The 18,810-nt window shown below is 44.5% G+C and overlaps 1 protein-coding gene across 14 annotated transcripts in view; it reads left to right on the top strand.

The window, feature by feature from the left end:
* LOC139582722 (otoferlin-like) overlaps positions 1-18,810 on the top strand; it is a 137,133-nt gene that overhangs the window by 115,593 nt on the left and 2,730 nt on the right. For 4 of the 14 annotated variants that reach the window (XM_071412992.1, XM_071412977.1, XM_071412989.1 and 1 more), the window contains 18 exons: positions 1,105-1,224; positions 1,431-1,592; positions 3,026-3,188; positions 4,244-4,419; positions 4,636-4,665; positions 4,805-4,936; positions 5,165-5,240; positions 6,617-6,765; positions 7,037-7,309; positions 7,486-7,613; positions 7,895-8,065; positions 9,332-9,492; positions 9,614-9,756; positions 9,958-10,046; positions 11,434-11,532; positions 13,625-13,866; positions 14,036-14,214; positions 14,441-14,541. In XM_071412992.1, the coding sequence (XP_071269093.1) occupies positions 1,105-1,224; positions 1,431-1,592; positions 3,026-3,188; positions 4,244-4,419; positions 4,636-4,665; positions 4,805-4,936; positions 5,165-5,240; positions 6,617-6,765; positions 7,037-7,309; positions 7,486-7,613; positions 7,895-8,065; positions 9,332-9,492; positions 9,614-9,756; positions 9,958-10,046; positions 11,434-11,532; positions 13,625-13,866; positions 14,036-14,214; positions 14,441-14,541 (2,594 nt within the window). Of the gene's footprint in view, positions 1-1,104; positions 1,225-1,430; positions 1,593-3,025; positions 3,189-4,243; positions 4,420-4,635; positions 4,666-4,804; positions 4,937-5,164; positions 5,241-6,616; positions 6,766-7,036; positions 7,310-7,485; positions 7,614-7,894; positions 8,066-9,331; positions 9,493-9,613; positions 9,757-9,957; positions 10,047-11,433; positions 11,533-11,758; positions 11,858-13,624; positions 13,867-14,035; positions 14,215-14,440; positions 14,542-15,222; positions 15,431-18,810 lie in introns of all 14 variants that reach the window. The other 10 variants (XM_071412985.1, XM_071412976.1, XM_071412987.1 and 7 more) reach the window with 6 other exon arrangements.

The following is an 18,810-nucleotide window of genomic DNA, read 5'->3' as shown; positions in this document are numbered from 1 at the left end:
TCTGATCAGTCTAACTCTATGATCAGTTTAACTCTATGGTCTCTCTCGTCAATCTAACTCTATGGTCTCTCTGGTCAGTCTAACTCTATGGTCTCTCTGGCCAGTCTATCTCTATGGTCTCTCTGGCCAGTCTAACTCTATGGTCAGTTTAACTCTATGGTCTCTCTGGTCAGTCTAACTCTATGGTCTCTCTGATCAGTCTAACTCTATGGTCTCTCTCGTCAATCTAACTCTATGGTCTCTCTGGCCAGTCTAACTCTATGGTCTCTCTGGTCAGTCTAACTCTATGGTCTCTCTGGTCAGTCTAACTCTATGGTCAGTCTAACTCTATGGTCTCTCTGATCAGTCTAACTCTATGGTCTCTCTGGTCAGTCTAACTCTATGGTCTCTCTGGCCAGTCTAACTCTATGGTCACTCTGATCAGTCTAACTCTATGATCAGTTTAACTCTATGGTCTCTCTCGTCAATCTAACTCTATGGTCTCTCTGGTCAGTCTAACTATATGGTCTCTCTGGCCAGTCTATCTCTATGGTCTCTCTGGCCAGTCTAACTCTATGGTCAGTTTAACTCTATGGTCTCTCTGGTCAGTCTAACTCTATGGTTTCTCTGATCAGTCTAACTCTATGGTCTCTCTGGTCAGTCTAACTCTATGGTCTCTCTGGCCAGTCTAACTCTATGGTCACTCTGATCAGTCTAACTCTATGGTCAGTTTAACTCTATGGTCTCTCTCGTCAATCTAACTCTATGGTCTCTCTGGTCAGCCTAACTCTATGGTCTCTCTGGCCAGTCTAACTCTATGGTCTCTCTGGCCAGTCTAACTCTATGGTTTCTCTGGTCAGTCTAAGTCTTCTTCTGCTGAGTGTTTTAATCTATAAAGGTGCTTCTCTCCCTCTCTGCCCCATCCATCTCTATTCAGTGTCTTGCTCTGTAACTACTCTCTCTAACTTCTGTACCTCTGCAAAACTAGTCCAGAGATAAAGCCAAACTAAAATCATTTTATTGCTGAATACTGAGGCTGATGTTTGTAATTTACGCGTAATATTATCTCCTCGGTATGTTGTATACATTGGTTGTTGCCTCCTCTCCCTTCTTTTCCTGGAGTAGATTGGACAAGGGGGGAGGGCAGAGCTTCCTCCCATCGATGGTCCGACAGACTCAGAACGTGGACCCATCCTCCCTGTACCCATGGGCATCCGACCTATCCTCAGCCGCTACCGCATAGAGGTGAGACAACACTCCATGACTAGGGAACAGCACTCAGAGAGGGTACTAAAAGTACAAGCTAGAGGAAAGAGAGAAAGTACCCCAAAGCTAGAAAGTGGAAGGTGGAGGACACAGGTCCAGGTGGTGGAGGTAAGGGGAGATCAAGGCAACCCTCAAATGGGGTGCTGTTCAAATGGTCTGATCCAGTCTGATATGTTGTGGTCCAGGTTCTGTTCTGGGGCCTGAGGGACCTGAAGAGGGTGAATTTGGCCCAGGTGGACAGACCCAGGGTGGACATAGAGTGTGCAGGGAGAGGAGTCCAGTCTGCTCTCATTCAGAACTACAAGAAGAACCCCAACTTCAGCACCCTCGTCAAGTGGTTTGAGGTGGTGAGTAGAACCTGGTCAAATCTTGATGGTCTTTCAGACAGTGAAAGACAGCAGATACTGTACATAAAGTTAGCAAAAATTAAATGTCCTCTCACTGCGTTTATTTTCAGCAAACTTAACATGTGTAAATATTTGTATGAACATAACAAGATTCAACAACTGAGACATAAACTGAACAAGTTCCACAGACTAACAGAAATTGAATAATGTGTCCCTGAACAAAGGGAGGGTCAAAATCAAAAGTAACAGTCAGTATCTGGTGTGGCCACCAGCTGCATTATGTACTGCAGTGCATCTCCTCCTCATCGACTGCATCAGATTTGCCCGTTCTTGCTGTGAGATGTTACCCCACTCTTCCACCAAGGCACCTGCAAGTTCCCGGACATATATGGTGAGAATGGCCCTAGCCCTCACCGTCCGATCCAACAGGTCCCAGACGTGCTCAATGGGATTGAGATCCGAGCTCTTCGCTGGCCATGGCAGAACACTGACATTCCTGTCTTGCAGGAAATCACGCACAGAACGAGCAGTATGGCTGGTGGCATTGTCATGCTGGAGGGTCATGTCAGGATGAGCCTGCAGGAAGGGTACCACATGAGGGAGGAGGATGTCTTCCCTGTAACGCACAGCGTTGAGATTGCCTTCAATGACAACAAGCTCAGTCCGATGATGCTGTGACACACCGCCCCAGACCATGACGGACCCTCCACCTCCAAATCGATCCCGTTCCAGAGTACAGGCCTCGGTGTAACGCTCATTCCTTCGACGATAAACGCGAATCCGACCATCACCTCTGGTGAGACAAAACCGCAACTCGTCAGTGAAGAGCACTTTTTGCCAGTCATGTCTGGTCCCATAGGCCCATAGGCGACGTTGTTGCCGGTGATGTCTGGTGAGGACCTGCCTTTCAACAGGCCTACAAGCCCTCAGTCCAGCCTCTCTCAACCTATTGCAGACAGTCCAAGCACTGATGGAAGGATTGTGCTTTCCTGGTGTAACTCGGGCAGTTGTTGTTGCCATCCTGTACCTGTCCCGCAAGTGTGTTGTTCAGATGTACCGATCCTGTGCAGGTGTTGTTACACTCTTTAGTTTCCTAATTATTCATAACTGTGACCTTAATTGCTTACCATCTGTAAGCTGTTAGTGTCTTAACGACCGTTCCACAGGTGCATGTTCCTTAATTGTTTATGGTTCATTGAACAAGCATGGGAAACAGTGTTTAAATCCTTTACAATGAAGATCTGTGAAGTTATTTGGATTTTTACGAATTATCTTTGAAAGACAGGGTCCTGAAAAAGGGACGTTTCTTTTTTTGCTGAGTGTATTGAATGGATTCAAGCTGGTTTAAAACTGACCTTAGATCTTGCATATAGGCCAGGGCAACTTCCTAACTCTCTATGCGACCCCTGACCTTTGCCCCCTGACCCCATCAGGACTTGCCAGAGAATGAGCTGCTTCACCCTCCTCTGAACGTCCGGGTGGTGGACTGCAGGGCGTTTGGCCGCTACACCCTGGTGGGTTCCCATGCCGTCACCAGCCTGCGACGCTTCATCTACAGCACCCCAGACAAGACACACAACAACTGGGCCAGCGCAGGTAGGCCTACTCACACCCTACTACTTTCTATTTCTATTACAAGAGATTACATTTTTGTATTGGTGTGGGGAATCCAAACCATGTATTTATACTATTTGAGTATATACATTTGTTGATATACTGTATAGTCTCAGAATCTAATCTTCCAAATTATTTTCAACAGTTTGTGATTTCCTCTCAGACTGAATCAGACCTGCGTGTGAATATGAATTTCCTACTGCTTTACTCACTTTGATGCTTCCTTGCTTTTTCCCACTCCTGCTCTCCTTCTCTCCCACTCTCTGTGCCAATCTGTAATCTCTCTCTCTCTCTCTATCTTTCTCTCTCTCTCACTCTCTCTCTCCATCTCTCTCTCTCTTTCTCTCTCTCGCTCTCTCTTCTCTCTTTCTCTCACTCTGTCTTGCTCTTTCTCTCTCTCTTTCTCTTTCGCTTTCTCTTGCTTTCTCTTTCGCTCTCTCTCACTCTCTCTTTCTTTCTCTCTCTCTCTCACTCTTTCTTTCTTTTTCTCTCTCTCTCTCTCTATTTCTCTCTCTATTTCTCTCTCTCTCGCTCTTTCTTTCTTTCTCTCTCTCTCACTCTCACTCTTTCTCTCTCTCTTTCTCTATCTCTCACTCTCTCTTTCTCTATCTATCTCTCACTCTCTCTCTCTCGCTTTCGCTTTCTCTATCTCTCTCGCTCTCGCTTTCTCTATCTCCATCTCTCTCTCTCGCTTTCTCTATCTCTCTCTCTCTCTCTCTCTCTCTTTCTTTCTCTCTCTTTCTCTTTCTCTCCATCTCTCTCTCTCTCGCTCTCTTCTCTCTCTCACTCTCTTTCTCTCTCTGCCTCTCCTTTCTGACTCTCACTCACTCACTCACTCACTCTCACTCACTCTCTCTCTCTCTCTCTCTCTCTCTCTCTCTCTCTCTCTCTCTCTCTCTCTCTCTCTCTCTCTCTCTCTCTCTCTCTCTCTCTCTCTCTCTCTCTCTCTCTCTCTCTCTCTCTCTCTCTCTGTCTCTCTCATTCCATTTCTTTGTTGTGTCCTGTTCCTCCTCGGTCACTCCCCTGACCCCTTTCAGCTAGACTGATGAATGGCTACATGGTCCTGACCAACGGGGGGTCCCAATCTCGCCCCTGCTCCCCTTACTCCCGCACCCCACCCCGCACCCTCTCTCGCCCCGCAGGTGATGTCACAGTCAACATGGATGCCGACCCCTCAGTCAGGAAGATGGACACGGTGGTCAAGTTAGACGCTGTAAGCTTTGACACGCGTGCCTCTGATGTTTATCACTTTTGATTTCATGTTTTTGGAATGAAAAGGACAGAAGTAGAGATGCCCTCAAGAACTGAAATTGAGGTTGATGGCTTTACCTCTGGTCCTGTGTGTGGTGTAAAATCTATTCATGTTTTGTTTAGGTGTATCTATTTTGTGTGTAATTTGGTGTTGTTTTGTGTGACCCTCCCCCTGTAGACGTCTGATGCAGTTGTTAAAGTTGATGTGGTAAGTCCTGGTATGGGACTGTTCCCCAACGTTTGAAAGAGCTTCACAATGTGGACAGACATCAATGCACACCTGTAACATTTATCTACTATGCCAGTTAGCACGTAGTTTGATCAGACGCTCTCTCTTGTACCCGCAGAACGAGGAGAAAGAAGAAAAGAAGAGGAAGAAGAAGAAGAAGAAGGGAGAGGTGGAGGAGGACGATGAGACAGACGAGAGCATGCTGGACTGGTGGTCCAAATATTTTGCTTCCATAGAGACACTGATGGAGGTGAGAGATTGATTATGTTCAATTCTATTCTATTCTGTTCAATTCTATTCTATTCTGTTCAATTCTATTCTATTCTATTGCTTTATATTCCGTCTCGTAGGAATATGGTTATATTCTGGAAATAGAGTGTTTGAGTAGTTCCAATAAGACACCTGGAGTGTTCTAGAATAAAGTCACTTCCATGTGTGTCTTGTGGGGATAATCCTGAAGTGTAGTTGTGTTTCCCAGATCCTCAGGGCTCAGGAGGCAGCTCTAGCCGAGGCAGAGGAGAGGGAGGACCAGGAGATAGCAGCAGAGGGAGCAGGTAAACACTGCTGGTCCTGAGCGTCAAAACAGAGCATCTGTTGGCTAACATGTCTCTCAGAATGACAGGATTCTGGGCCAGCTCTGAATGGTGGATGAGAATGGGAGTAGTGAATGGGTTTGATGTGCGCTTTCAGAGATGAATGAGTTACAGGATCAGAGTGTCTATCGCTGCCTGCTTGCGGACTGGTGGAGAGGGCACCAGAGTAGAGTATTGCATGTGAAGGCATTGTATGCATTGCACATCCTCCTCACTCTCATCATTCATCCCTCCGACCCAATTACCCCTCATCCATCACCACCTAAATTGGAATGAAAATATGACCTCATATCATACCCATCGACCCCTCACACCAGCATGACCAACCCTGCCGTGCACTACCATGAAAGTTGGCTGATAAACTAAACCATTAAGGAATGCAACATTTGCTTATATGCTTATAAAGCAAATCAATCCCTTTATCCCTTAATCCCTGATATAACCATAAATGATTCCCTATCAAGCAAATATTGTGGATACATCTAATACATCTATACATCTACTAATTACCACAAACTCAATTTTAAATCAAAGTCTAAAACTTTGAAAAAAGATAAATGTGTTTTTTTACCAAATTCCTATGAAGATATTCTCCCAGAATTGGAAAAAAAGAATAATGTGGGTCTTTACAAATACAGGTGATTACAAATAAAAATAAATATAGGGTGTTGGGCCACCACAATCCACCAGAACACCTTCAATGCACCTTGGCATAGATTCTGTCTGAAACTCTATTGGAGAGATGTGACACCATTCTTACAAGAGAAATTCCATAATTGGTGTTTTGTTGATGGTGGTGGGAAACGCTGTCTAAGGCGCCACTCCAGAATCTCCCAGAAGTGTTCAATCGGGTTCAGATCTGGTGACTGAGACGGCCATGGCATATGTTTTCACGCTCATCTAACCATTCATCCTATGGGGGCATAGCCATAGAAGCAAAAATTATGGCCAAAATAATGGCCTGCCCAGCATTTTTATACATGACCTTAAGCATGATGGGATGTTAATTGCTTAATTCATTTTAATATACTTTGTACTTTGTATGTATTTACTCAAGTGTTTCCATTATTTTGGTAGTTACTTGTATTTTCCATTTTAATTACTCATGATGTAATGGATTTCAGTAGCCCTGGCAATGGATGGCCAGAGGGGTCAGATGTCAACTTTCATGTTGATTGACATCTGGGGTGTTGTGTCGTGTCCATCCATTCGTCCCTCTTCACCCTTCCCTCCCCACCTCACTCCCCTCCTCTTCCTCCTCCATCAATTCCCTATTCACCCCCCCCTGCCCCCCTCCACTCCCCCTCCTCCACTCCTTCCACTCACCCCACAATCAGATATCAAACCTGATGACCTCCCTGTAAAAGGCTTCAAGGGGAAGGAGAAGAGCCGAGACAAGAGCAGGAACAAGGAGAAGAAGAAGAGCCACCATGCAGGAGAGGGGACAGAGAAACACTCCAGCAAACCCAAAGTGGACGAGCTGCTGGTCAGTAGGACTAGAGATTCCACTGGACACACACACACACACACACACACACCTTGTTGTTCAGAGTGTGCCTGATACCATTCCACGTGTGTGTGTGTGTGTGTGTGTGTGTGTGTGTGTGTGTGTGTGTGTGTGTGTGTGTGTGTGTGTGTGTGTGTGTGTGTGTGTGTGTGTGTGTGTGTGTGTGTGTGTGTGTGTGTGTGTGTGTGTGTGTGTGTGTGTGTGTGTGTGTGTGTGTGTGTGTGTGTGTGTGTGTGTGTTTATTGTCCAGGTGTACAACAAGGAGCTGGAGGCAGAGTATGATAACTTTGAGGACTGGCTCCACACCTTCAACCTGTACAGAGGGAAGGCAGGGGACGACGATGAAGCAGCCCTGGATGACGACAGGATCGTGGGCAGATTCAAGGGCTCCATGTGCATGTACAAGTTGCCTCTGTCTGAGGAGATCACCCGGGAGGTGGGCTTTGACCCTAACATGGGCATGTTCCAGAGCATTCCACACAATGACCCTATCAACGTGCTCGTGCGCATCTTCGTGGTCAGGGTGAGTGACACCCCTAACCTCTAACCTCTAACCATAAACCAAATCTTTCCCAGGTTGTTGCTCTTAACTTCAGCGACCTAATCATGTATTCTCATTCAACTCACTTGGTAAAATAAGGGTTCACTAGATTGTAAGTAAAAACCTAAACCATACCACAAACCAACACTGTATTCCAGGCCACAGACCTCCACCCTGCTGATGTCAATGGGAAAGCGGACCCCTATGTTGTCATCAAACTGGGCAAGTCAGAGCTGAAGGATAAAGAGAACTATATCTCCAAACAGCTCAACCCTGTCTTTGGCAAGTGAGTGTGGATGGATACATTCGTTGCACATTGGTGCTGATTCAACAAGCCAACACATATAGAACATTGCAATCAAGTGTATTGAAGCATTACTGTACTCTTGTAACTGGCATAGATGCATCGGGAGCGCAATCTATAAAAAGCTAACCACTTCTTATCTCAAATGTCATCCCTACTCGCTCCATCTCTCCCTTTCTTGTCTATCCCCTCCCACTCCTATTCCTCCCTCCCTTCCTCCCCCCTTCCTTCCCTCCCTCCACTCCCTCCAAATCCTCTCTCAGGGCGTTTGACATGGAGGCTACGTTCCCCATGGAGTCCATGTTGACAGTGTCAGTGTATGACTGGGATCTGGTGGGCACTGATGACCTCATCGGGGAGACCAAGATCGACCTGGAGAACCGCTTCTACAGCAAACACAGAGCTACCTGTGGCATCGCTAACAGCTACTCTGTGTGAGTTCCTGTCTGTCCATGTCATTCTGTTCTACGGTCCGTTGTCTGTCTGTCTGTTAGTTTGTTCCTCTGTCTGTCTGTTAGTTAGTTAGTAAGTTCCTCTGTGTGTCTGTCTGTCTGTCTGTCTGTTAGTTAGTTAGTTAGTTAGTAAGTTCCTCTGTCTGTCTGTCTGTCTGTCTGTATGTATGTCTGTCTGTCTGTCTGTCTGTCTGTCTGTCTGTCTGTCTGTCTGTCTGTCTGTCTGTCTGTCTGTCTCTCTGTTAGTTAGTTAGTAAGTTCCTCTGTGTGTCTGTCTGTCTGTCTGTCTGTTAGTTAGTTAGTTAGTAAGTTCCTCTGTCTGTCTGTCTGTCTCTGTTAGTTAGTTAGTTAGTTAGTTAGTTAGTTAGTAAGTTCCTCTGTCTGTCTGTCTGTCTGTCTGTCTGTCTGTCTGTCTGTCTGTCTGTCTGTCTGTCTGTCTGTCTGTCTGTCTGTCTGTCTGTCTGTTAGTTAGTTAGTTAGTTAGTTAAGTTCCTTTGTCTGTCTGTCTGTCTGTCTGTCTGTCTGTCTGTCTGTCTGTCTGTCTGTCTGTCTGTCTGTCTGTCTGTCTGTCTGTCTGTCTGTCTGTTAGTTAGTTAGTAAGTTCCTCTGTCTGTCTGTCTGTTAGTTTGTTCCTCTGTCTGTCTGTCTGTCTGTCTGTCTGTCTGTCTGTCTGTCTGTCTGTCTGTCTGTCTGTCTGTCTGTCTGTCTGTCTGTCTGTCTGTCTGTCTGTCTGTCTGTCTGTTAGTTTGTTCCTCTGTCTGTCTGTCTGTCTGTCTGTCTGTCTGTCTGTCTGTCTGTCTGTCTGTCTGTCTGTCTGTCTGTCTGTCTGTTAGTTAGTTAGTTAGTAAGTTCCTCTGCCTGTCTGTCTGTCTGTCTGTCTGTCTGTCTGTCTGTCTGTCTGTCTGTCTGTCTGTCTGTCTGTCTGTCTGTCTGTCTGTCTGTCTGTCTGTCTGTCTGTCTGTCTGTCTGTCTGTCTGTCAGTTAGTTAGTTAGTAAGTTCCTCTGTCTGTCTGTCTGTCTGTCTGTCTGTCTGTCTGTCTGTCTGTCTGTCTGTCTGTCTGTCTGTCTGTCTGTCTGTCTGTCTGTCTGTCTGTCTGTCTGTCTGTCTGTCAGTTAGTTAGTTAGTTAGTTAGTTAGTTAGTTAGTTAGTTAGTTCCTCTGTCTGTCTGTTTCCCCCCCAAAATGTAAGAAAATAGAAAATAAAGTAAATATCGACAACATTCTGGTGTTGTTGTTTGTTCCTGGTAGACATGGTTACAACGTGTGGCGTGACCCCATGAAGCCAAGCCAGATCCTGGCCAAGCTGTGTAAGGAGGGCAAGCTGGACGGCCCCCACTACGGCCCTGGGGGCAGGGTCAAGGTCGCCAACCGCGTCTTCATGGGTACCACAGAGATCGAGGATGAGAATGGTATTTGACATACAGTATGATACATTTGTGCTGTTGAAAATATATTTATTAAGCTTTGCCTACATTTAGAGACCTGACATTTACTGTGCGTCTGTGTGTGTGCGTGTGTACGTGTGTATAGGTCTGAAGAAGCAGACAGACGAGCACCTGGCCCTGACGGTGCTGAAGCACTGGGAGGAGATCCCCAGGGTGGGCTGTAAACTCATCCCAGAACACGTCGAGACAAGACCCCTACTCAACCCTGACCACCCTGGCATTGAGCAGGTCGCACACACACACTCCTACTTATTATTAGTATAACGTTATTATAAGGGTTCATCTGGAACTAAGAGTTTAATAAATTTTGATCACTTTTGAGTTAATTGATAATATAGTGCCTTATGAGGGTAAAATAATTAATAATATTGGATGATGAAGCTGTTATGAGCTGTTATAACCTGTTATGACCTCTGTCTAACCCCACAGGGGCGGATTGAGATGTGGGTAGACATGTTCCCCATGGACATGCCAGCACCTGGACCCGCCATCGACATATCACCACGTAAACCAAAGAAGTATGTCATGTCTGGGGCCGGCGGAAGTGTCAGAGTCCAGTCAGTGTACACTCTTAGAAAAAAGGGTTCTCAAAGGGTTCTTAGGCTGTTCCCATATGAGAACCCTTTTTGGTTCCAGGTAGAACCCGTTTGGGTTCCAGGTAGAACCCTCTGTGAAAAGAGTTCTACCTGGAACCAAAAAGGGTTCTTCAAAGGGTTCTCCTATGGGGACAGCCGAATAACCCTTTTAGGTTCTAGATAGCACCTTTTTAGTGTAGGTACAGCATTGGAGTCTGGTGGGAGGAGCTATAGGAGGACGGGCTCATTGTAATGGCTGGGATGGAATCAATGGAACGGTATCAAACACATCAAACAAATAGAAACCACATGTTTGACTCCATTCCATTAATACCATTCCAACAATTACAGTGAGCCCATCATCCTATAGCTCCTCCCACCAGCTACCTCTGAGGTACAGTATATGTTACACATTACCAGATAGATCAAGGCACAACCTAAACATTTCCTAAAGGTTTGATTGACGTTTTGCTTCTTATTTATGATCCTATATGAAGTGCTGTAGATATGAGTCTCAAAGCAGAAGGATGTAGTTTTCCTACTTATATCCCTTCCAGGTTTTCTGTGGTAAATGTTGTATCTCATTAGAGTAGGTTGGTTATCTAGTGGTTTTCTGTGGTAAATGTTGTATCTCATTAGAGTAGGTTGGTTATCTAGTGGTTTTCTGTGGTAAGTGTTGTATCGCATTAGAGTAGGTTGGTTATCTAGTGGTTTTCTGTGGTAAGTGTTGCATCTCATTAGAGTAGGTTGGTTATCTAGTGGTTTTCTGTGGTAAGTGTTGTATCTCATTAGAATAGGTTGGTTATCTACTGGTTTTCTGTGGTAAGTGTTGCATCTCATTAGAGTAAATTGGTTATCTAGTGGTTTTCTGTGGTAAGTGTTGCATCTCATTAGAGTAGGTTGGTTATCTAGTGGTTTTCTGTGGTAAGTGTTGTATCTCATTAGAGTAGATTGGTTATCTAGTGGTTTTATGTGGTAAGTGTTGTATCTCATTAGAGTAGGTTGGTTATCTAGTGGTTTTCTGTGGTAAGTGTTGTATCTCATTAGAGTAGGTTGGTTATCTAGTGGTTTTCTGTGGTAAGTGTTGTATCTCATTAGAGTAGGTTGGTTATCTAGTTGTTTTCTGTGGTAAGTGTTGTATCTCATTAGAGTAGGTTGGTTATCTAGTTGTTTTCTGTGGTAAGTGTTGTATCTCATTAGGTTGGTTATCTAGCACTAGACCTGGCCTGGTACATGTCTCACCATAGGAGTGTACAGCCACCTTCCAGGGCCAATTAAGCACTAGACAACAACAGTCCAACTGTTTGTGTTCCTTCCTCCCCTTCACCAGATATGAGCTCAGGGTGATTATATGGAATACAGACGAAGTAATACTGGAGGACGATGATTACTTCACTGGGGAAAAGTCCAGTGACATATTTGTCAGGGGGTAGGTACCACAGAGGGCTGCGGCGTTATGACCCGATAGCCCCGTGGGTGTGACGAAGTGGCGTGCTTCCGCGTTTTTTTGGCGTTAATCATTGTTTTTTTGTTTTGTTTTGTTTGTTTCCACGTTTTCCGTGTGTTGCGTGTTTGTTTGTGTCTCTTGTTTGTCGTCCTCTCTCTCTCTCTCTCGCTCTCTCTCTCCTGTGTGTCGATGCTGTGCTGTTGTCCAGCTTGGAACTGCGTGTTATTATTTGGAACACTGATGACGTAGTTCTAGAGGACGATGCTTTCATGACAGGAGAAAAGATGTCTGACATTTATGTCAGGGGGTAAAACAAACGTTTAAATCGCATGGCTCGTACAAACCCCTCCCCCCTTCCTTACCCGCCCCTCCCTCAGCTAACCAATCCGCACGCAGCTCCCCTGCTCAAGACCCAACACTTCTCCCTTAGCCCTCCTATCAGCACGCAGTAAACTACGCCTACAGACAGAGGAAGCCAATCAGGACCATACCATTTAAACAGCAAATAGGTCAACGTGTCAACAAATGACATTAGGGCTAGGCCATCCACTAATCTGAAATTCACTAATCATTATTGAATTAACCAGATAATGGATTGAAAACTGTTTGCAATAAGTTCTGTGAATGACACATTTAGAAGATAAAAGATTCTGTCAGTTCTCATGCACATTAAATTGGATATAAGCTAGGATAACTCAATAACAGTATTCCATTTTGACTTGCCAATTGCTAATCATCCTTACTGTCATTAGTTTAACTGGTATGGTCCTGCATTCCTACAACAGTTGTAGATTGTCTTGGGCAGGGGTTAAAACTACTCGGGATTCCAGGAAGCCTCATGCATGGCAGCATTAGCAAAAAAGGCTTGCATGGGAAATGGAATGGATTCCATATTGTTTTTGCAATTGTATTGTCATTTGCTGGCACTTATTAATGATGCTGTTGAGAGTATATCAATACTAATGGACATTCAAATTCGTAGAAAAGTTTTTGGCCGAGGCTCCTCCCCTCCTGCTTCTCAAATGTGCCCACCTTCAGGTTTTCAATTCAGTCCAACAGAAAATGTGTTGAAATTCCAGTTGAAGAATTTAAAACTGACATAAATTTTCAAAGATACATTTTCAATTCATGAAATTGGAATTTTGCTTTCCTTTCTGAATTTAAATGGAATTGAACCCTCCTCACCAACCACTGGCCACTTGGCACCACTGCAGGGAATAAAGTCAGTCTGCCACCCCACACTGTGCCGATACTGCAGGGAATAAAGTCAGTCTGCCACCCCACACTGTGCTGATACTGCAGGGAATAAAGTCAGTCTGCCACCCCACACTGTGCTGATACTGCAGGGAATAAAGTCAGTCTGCCACCCCACACTGTGCTGATACGGCATTGACACTAGATTTGCATTGTAAGACACTTCTGTTAATGTTAATCTTGTATCTGCATCTTCCCTCCAATGAAGGAAAGCACTGTCATAAAAATGTATTTGACTCTTTTTGTAAAGCTTTGTGTGTGCATGGCATTTGTAATATGTGACCGTCCAACACCAAATCAGGCAATTTGTATTTAAATACAGTGTAAACTCTATTCTTATTCAGTTGTTTTACGGTGGTAATACTTTTTATAGAATTCACCTAGGTGCACACACTATGACCACTTTTCACAGCCATGTTTCCATTTTATTTAATTAATAATCTCATACATTTGTCATTACTGGCTGGTTTCTTATTGGAGGGTCCCACCATACGTGTTTTGCTTTTCAAATACTAACATCCTTTTTGTGTATTCAATGGACCAGACCTGTAATGCATAAAACACATACTGAGTCATACTATGAATGATCCATAGCAATCTTAAATCACATTGACTGATGTAAAATGGTGATCTGATCTTCACTGCGTCTGCCTAACCTCCACAGACAACCTTCACACAGAGCATGATAAGTGAAGCTTGTTAATATGCAAAAATAACCCAATAATAACACAGTCCTTACACTTAATTTACTACATCATCAGGTCAACATGACCCTCACCTCTAACCTCTGACCCCGTGTGACCTTTGACCTTTAACCCAGCTGGCTGAAGGGTCAGCAGGAGGACAAGCAGGACACAGACGTCCACTACCACTCTCTGACGGGCGAGGGGAATTTCAACTGGCGCTTCGTGTTCCCCTTCGACTACCTGATGGCTGAGGAGAAGATCGTCATCTCCAAAAAGGAGTCCATGTTCTCCTGGGACGAGACCGAGTACAAGATCCCTGCACGCCTCACCCTGCAGGTCTGGGACGCTGACCACTTCTCCGCTGATGACTTCCTAGGTACTGTAGGCCTCCACTGCTGGAGCTCTCTAGAACTCTACACATTCTTCTTTAATTTTTCTCAAATGTTCTCCATTCACTCGGCCATATACAGCTCCTTTATCTCATCCCTCAAGCTCTGTCATCTCCTCAGTTATCCTCTAATGTCATGTATTGTCTCTCCTGACAGGTGCGATAGAGCTGGACCTGAACAGGTTTCCCCGCGGGGCGAAGACAGCCAAGCAGTGTTCTATAAACATGGTCCAGAACCAGGCAGAGCTGCCTTGCATCTCCATCTTCAAACAGAAAAGAGTCAAGGGCTGGTGGCCATTCGTGGCTCGCGACGAGAACGACGAGATGGAACTCACGGTGAGAGAGAGAGAGAGAGAGAGAGAGAGAGAGAGAGAGAGAGAGAGAGAGAGAGAGAGAGAGAGAGAGAGAGAGAGAGAGAGAGAGAGAGAGAGAGAGAGAGAGAGAGAGAGAGAGAGAGAGAGAGAGAGAGAGAGAGAGAGAGAGAGAGAGAGAGAGAGAGAGAGAGAGAGAGAGAGAGAGAGAGAGAGAGAGAATCATTGGACTGATTGTGTCTTCCTCTCAGGGTAAAGTGGAGGCGGAGCTTCATCTCATGTCGGCAGAGGAGGCGGAGAAAAGTCCTGTTGGTCTGGGACGCAATGAGCCTGACCCTCTGGAGAAACCAAAGTAAAATCTTTATATTTACAGTATACACACACACTCACACTATACCCACATACACATTCAGACAAAACGTACACAATCACAAATAACTCAATGTTAAAAGCGAAGGTGGGAAACAGAAAATAATGGCACAGAGTCAGACATGATCAACTTTCCTATACTCCTCCACTTTCTTCAGGGGTTCTATTCACACCATGCAAAAATAACACTGTGCAAGTGTTAAAACCGACTGATTTCTCCCGGTCATTTATTTCTAAACCTCTCTTCTGCATCCATCAGAAGCTGATAATGGTTTACATTTTAGTAGACACTTTTTTCCAGAGCGACTGGAGTGCATACTGTACACCTTTCATACTTTGTCACGTTGGTCCTCCATGGGAATCACAACCCTGGCATTGCAAGCACTGTGCTCTACCAACTGAGCCACACTGGCTTATTCAGAGGTTATGTGATGCACACAATGACTTGAAATAATAATAAGAAATACAGTCTATTTTGACACCTGCACCTCATTGCAATGTGAACACACTTTCACACCATCACACTGTTCTCTTCCTGTCATCTCTTCACGTTTCCCTCTGTTTCCTTTCTTACTGTCTCTGTGTTGCCTCCCTCTCTCCCCTCCAAACTGCGTTGTCTTTCCTTCCATCTACATCCCCTCCTCCTCCTCCCCTCCTTCTGAAGTCGCCCGGACACCAGTCTCATGTGGTTTGTGAACACCCTGAAGTCCATCCGCTACTTCATCTGGCACAACTACCGCTGGCTGATCCTCAAGGCCCTGGGCCTGCTGCTGCTGCTACTCCTGTTGGGTCTATTCCTATACTCCTTCCCTGGATACCTGGTCAAGAAGATGCTGGGGGCCTGAGGGGGCTGAGACCTACCAGGGCCACTGGTAGCCCCCTCTCTCTTCTCCTATCCTACCGTTTCCTCTCCTGTTCCTTCTTTTCTGTCACTTTCTCTTTATCATTTACCCTCTCGCTGGTCCTCTCCTTTTTTCTGTCTGGTCCTCTCTCTGGTCCTCTCCAGTTCTCTCCTCTGTTCCTCCTTTTCACTGATCCCATATCTGTCTATCCTTTTCCTCCCATCTCCTGCGGTATCTGTCACTCAATGGATGTTATCACATCTTCTTCTCCCCTTTCTACCACCTTCCTTTTCTATAACCTCTTTCTTCTATCCCTCAACCTCTTTCATCTCTTGTCCTCTTTCTTTTCAGGTCCTATTTTCCACATCTCAGGTCTGTCTCTCAATCTTTGTATTTTCTCAGATAGACAAAGATTGTGTCTGGTACCTATTCCTCTTTGCTTTGTTTCCTGCTTCTCCCTGTCTTAGTCTCCTTTCCTGTGATGTCGCTTGTCTCTCAACCTGTCAATGTCTTGTGTCAATCATGAGTCTGCCATTGTGCATTACACCGTCATTACACTGGAGACGTATTATATGCAGCGCAAAACTTTTCCCTATAAATGTACAGCATTATACTGGCAGCAGAGTTGCTAGCAGTCTAAACCACTCCATGGTGAACTTCACCAACAGAGTGGAGCAGAGACCAGGCTTTGTGGAATATCTAGCTCCGACTACATCGATTCACCCAAGGTCAATACTTAAAAATAATAATAATAATGAAACGCGGTACCTATGTTTGTCTTCTGTAGTTACGTGCATTTCTTTGTTGAAATCCATACTTTTTCAATAAATGTTAATCAAATACAACCACCGACTTTTTGCTCGTTTCTGTTTCTCAGATGGCAACTTAGCGTGAATGCTCATGTGCCAATTGAATCTCCGATGACGTAGACCTAGGTCTCCAAACACTCATTGTACAATCAAATCACACAATCTTCAGATGGTGTGTCGACCAATCAAATCACACAATCTATAGATGGCGTGTCGACCAATCAAATCACACAATCTACAGAGGGTGTGTCGACCAATCAAATCACACAATTAACAGATGGTAATTTTCCTTACTGTAAAACATGTTACAGCATACAGCATCCCTGCTGTAAATTGGATGCTGTAATGTTTTACAGTAAGGGAAATAGTACTGTGAAATATATAACTGCATCTCTGCTGTACAGCAAAATTACAGTATTAAGCTGGCAACTCTGGTGCCAGGATAATGCTGTAAATTTACAGTGAAATTCTCCCTGAAATCTGAATTTAAGAAAAAACATAAAATACATTTATTCAAGTTGTTAACAACATTAACTACAAATCAACAATAAGGGCTTTCATTATATGGGCAGCAGGTAGCCTATCGGTTAAGAGCTTTGGGCCAGTAACCGTAAGGTCACTGGTTCAAATCCCTGAGCCAAATAGGTGAAAAAACAATCAATGTGCCCTTGAGCAAGTCACTTAAACCTAATTGTTCCTGTAAGTCACTATGTGAGTGTCTGAAAAATGTCAAACAATCATCATCCCATTTCATGTCTTCATTGTCTGAGGAATATACAGTGGGGCAAAAAAGTATTTAGTCAGCCACCAATTGTGCAAGTTCTCTCAGTTAAAAAGATGAGAGAGGCCTGTAATTTTCATTATAGGTACACTTCAACTATGACAGACAAAATGAGAAAAAAAAATACAGAAAATCACATTGTAGGATTTTTAATACATTTATTTGCAAATTATGGTGGAAAATAAGTATTTGGTCAATAACAAAAGTTTATCTCAATACTTTGTTATATACCCTTTGTTGGCAATGACAGAGGTCAAACGTTTTCTGTAAGTCTTCACAAGGTTTTCACACACTGTTGCTGGTATTTTGTCCCATTCCTCCATGCAGATCTCCTCTAGAGCAGTGATGTTTGGGGCTGTTGCTGGGCAACACAGACTTTCAACTCCCTCCAAAGATTTTCTATGGGGTTGAGATCTGGAGACTGGCTAGGCCACTCCAGGACCTTGAAATGCTTCTTACGAAGCCACTCCTTCGTTGCCCAGGCGGTGTGTTTGGGATCATTGTCATGCTGAAAGACCCAGCCATGTTTCATCTTCAATGCCCTTGCTGATGGAAGGAGGTTTTCACTCAAAATCTCACGATACATGGCCCCATTCATTCTTTCCTTTACACGGATCAGTCGTCCTGGTCCCTTTGCAGAAAAACAGCCCCAAAGCATGATGTTTCCACCCCCATGCTTCACAGTAGGTATGGTGTTCTTTGGATGCAACTCAGCATTCTTTGTCCTCCAAACACGACGAGTTGAGTTTTTACCAAAAAGTTCTATTTTGGTTTCATCTGACCATATGACATTCTCCCAATCTTCTTCTGGATCATCCAAATGCTCTCTAGCAAACTTCAGACGGGCCTGGACATGTACTGGCTTAAGCAGGGGGACACGTCTGGCACTGCAGGATTTGAGTCCCTTGCAGCGTAGTGTTTTTCTGATGGTAGGCTTTGTTACTTTGGTCCCAGCTCTCTGCAGGTCATTCACTAGGTCCCCCCGTGTGGTTCTGGGATTTTTGCTCACCGTTCTTGTGATCATTTTGACCCCACGGGGTGAGATCTTGCGTGGAGCCCCAGATCGAGGGAGATTATCAGTGGTCTTGTATGTCTTCCATTTCCTAATAATTGCTCCCACAGTTGATTTCTTCAAACCAAGCTGCTTACCTATTGCAGATTCAGTCTTCCCAGCCTGGTGCAGGTCTACAATTTTGTTTCTGGTGTCCTTTGACAGCTCTTTGGTCTTGGCCATAGTGGAGTTTGGAGTGTGACTGTTTGAGGTTGTGGACAGGTGTCTTTTATACTGATAACAAGTTCAAACAGGTGCCATTAATACAGGTAACGAGTGGAGGACAGAGGAGCCTCTTAAAGAAGAAGTTACAGGTCTGTGAGAGCCAGAAATCTTGCTTGTTTGTAGGTGACCAAATACTTATTTTCCACCATAATTTGCAAATAATTTCATTAAAAATCCTACAATGTGATTTTCTGGATTTTTTTTTCTCATTTTGTCTGTCATAGTTGAAGTGTACCTATGATGAAAATTACAGGCCTCTCTCATCTTTTTAAGTGGGAGAACTTGCACAATTGGTGGCTGACTAAATACTTTTTTGCCCCACTGTATCTGTGCTTAGCTGACTGTGCAATGGTCTTTTGGTTAATACAAATAATGTAGTTATGTCATTAACAGGGTTGTTTGCGTAGTAGTGTATGGAGAAATGTGATCCATTGGAAATAGTCATACATCATATATGGCTTACTAACCACTAACACTGGCTCTCCTCTTTTCACTTTTTATCCTCCACCTCTGGCCCCCTTATCACCGTTTCCTCACCCCACCC

Source organism: Salvelinus alpinus, chromosome 8 (assembly GCF_045679555.1).
Source record: "Salvelinus alpinus chromosome 8, SLU_Salpinus.1, whole genome shotgun sequence".
NCBI lineage: Eukaryota > Metazoa > Chordata > Actinopteri > Salmoniformes > Salmonidae > Salvelinus > Salvelinus alpinus.
The sequence above is the reverse complement of the archived record's forward strand: the minus strand, read 5'-3'. Positions and strand labels throughout refer to the sequence as shown.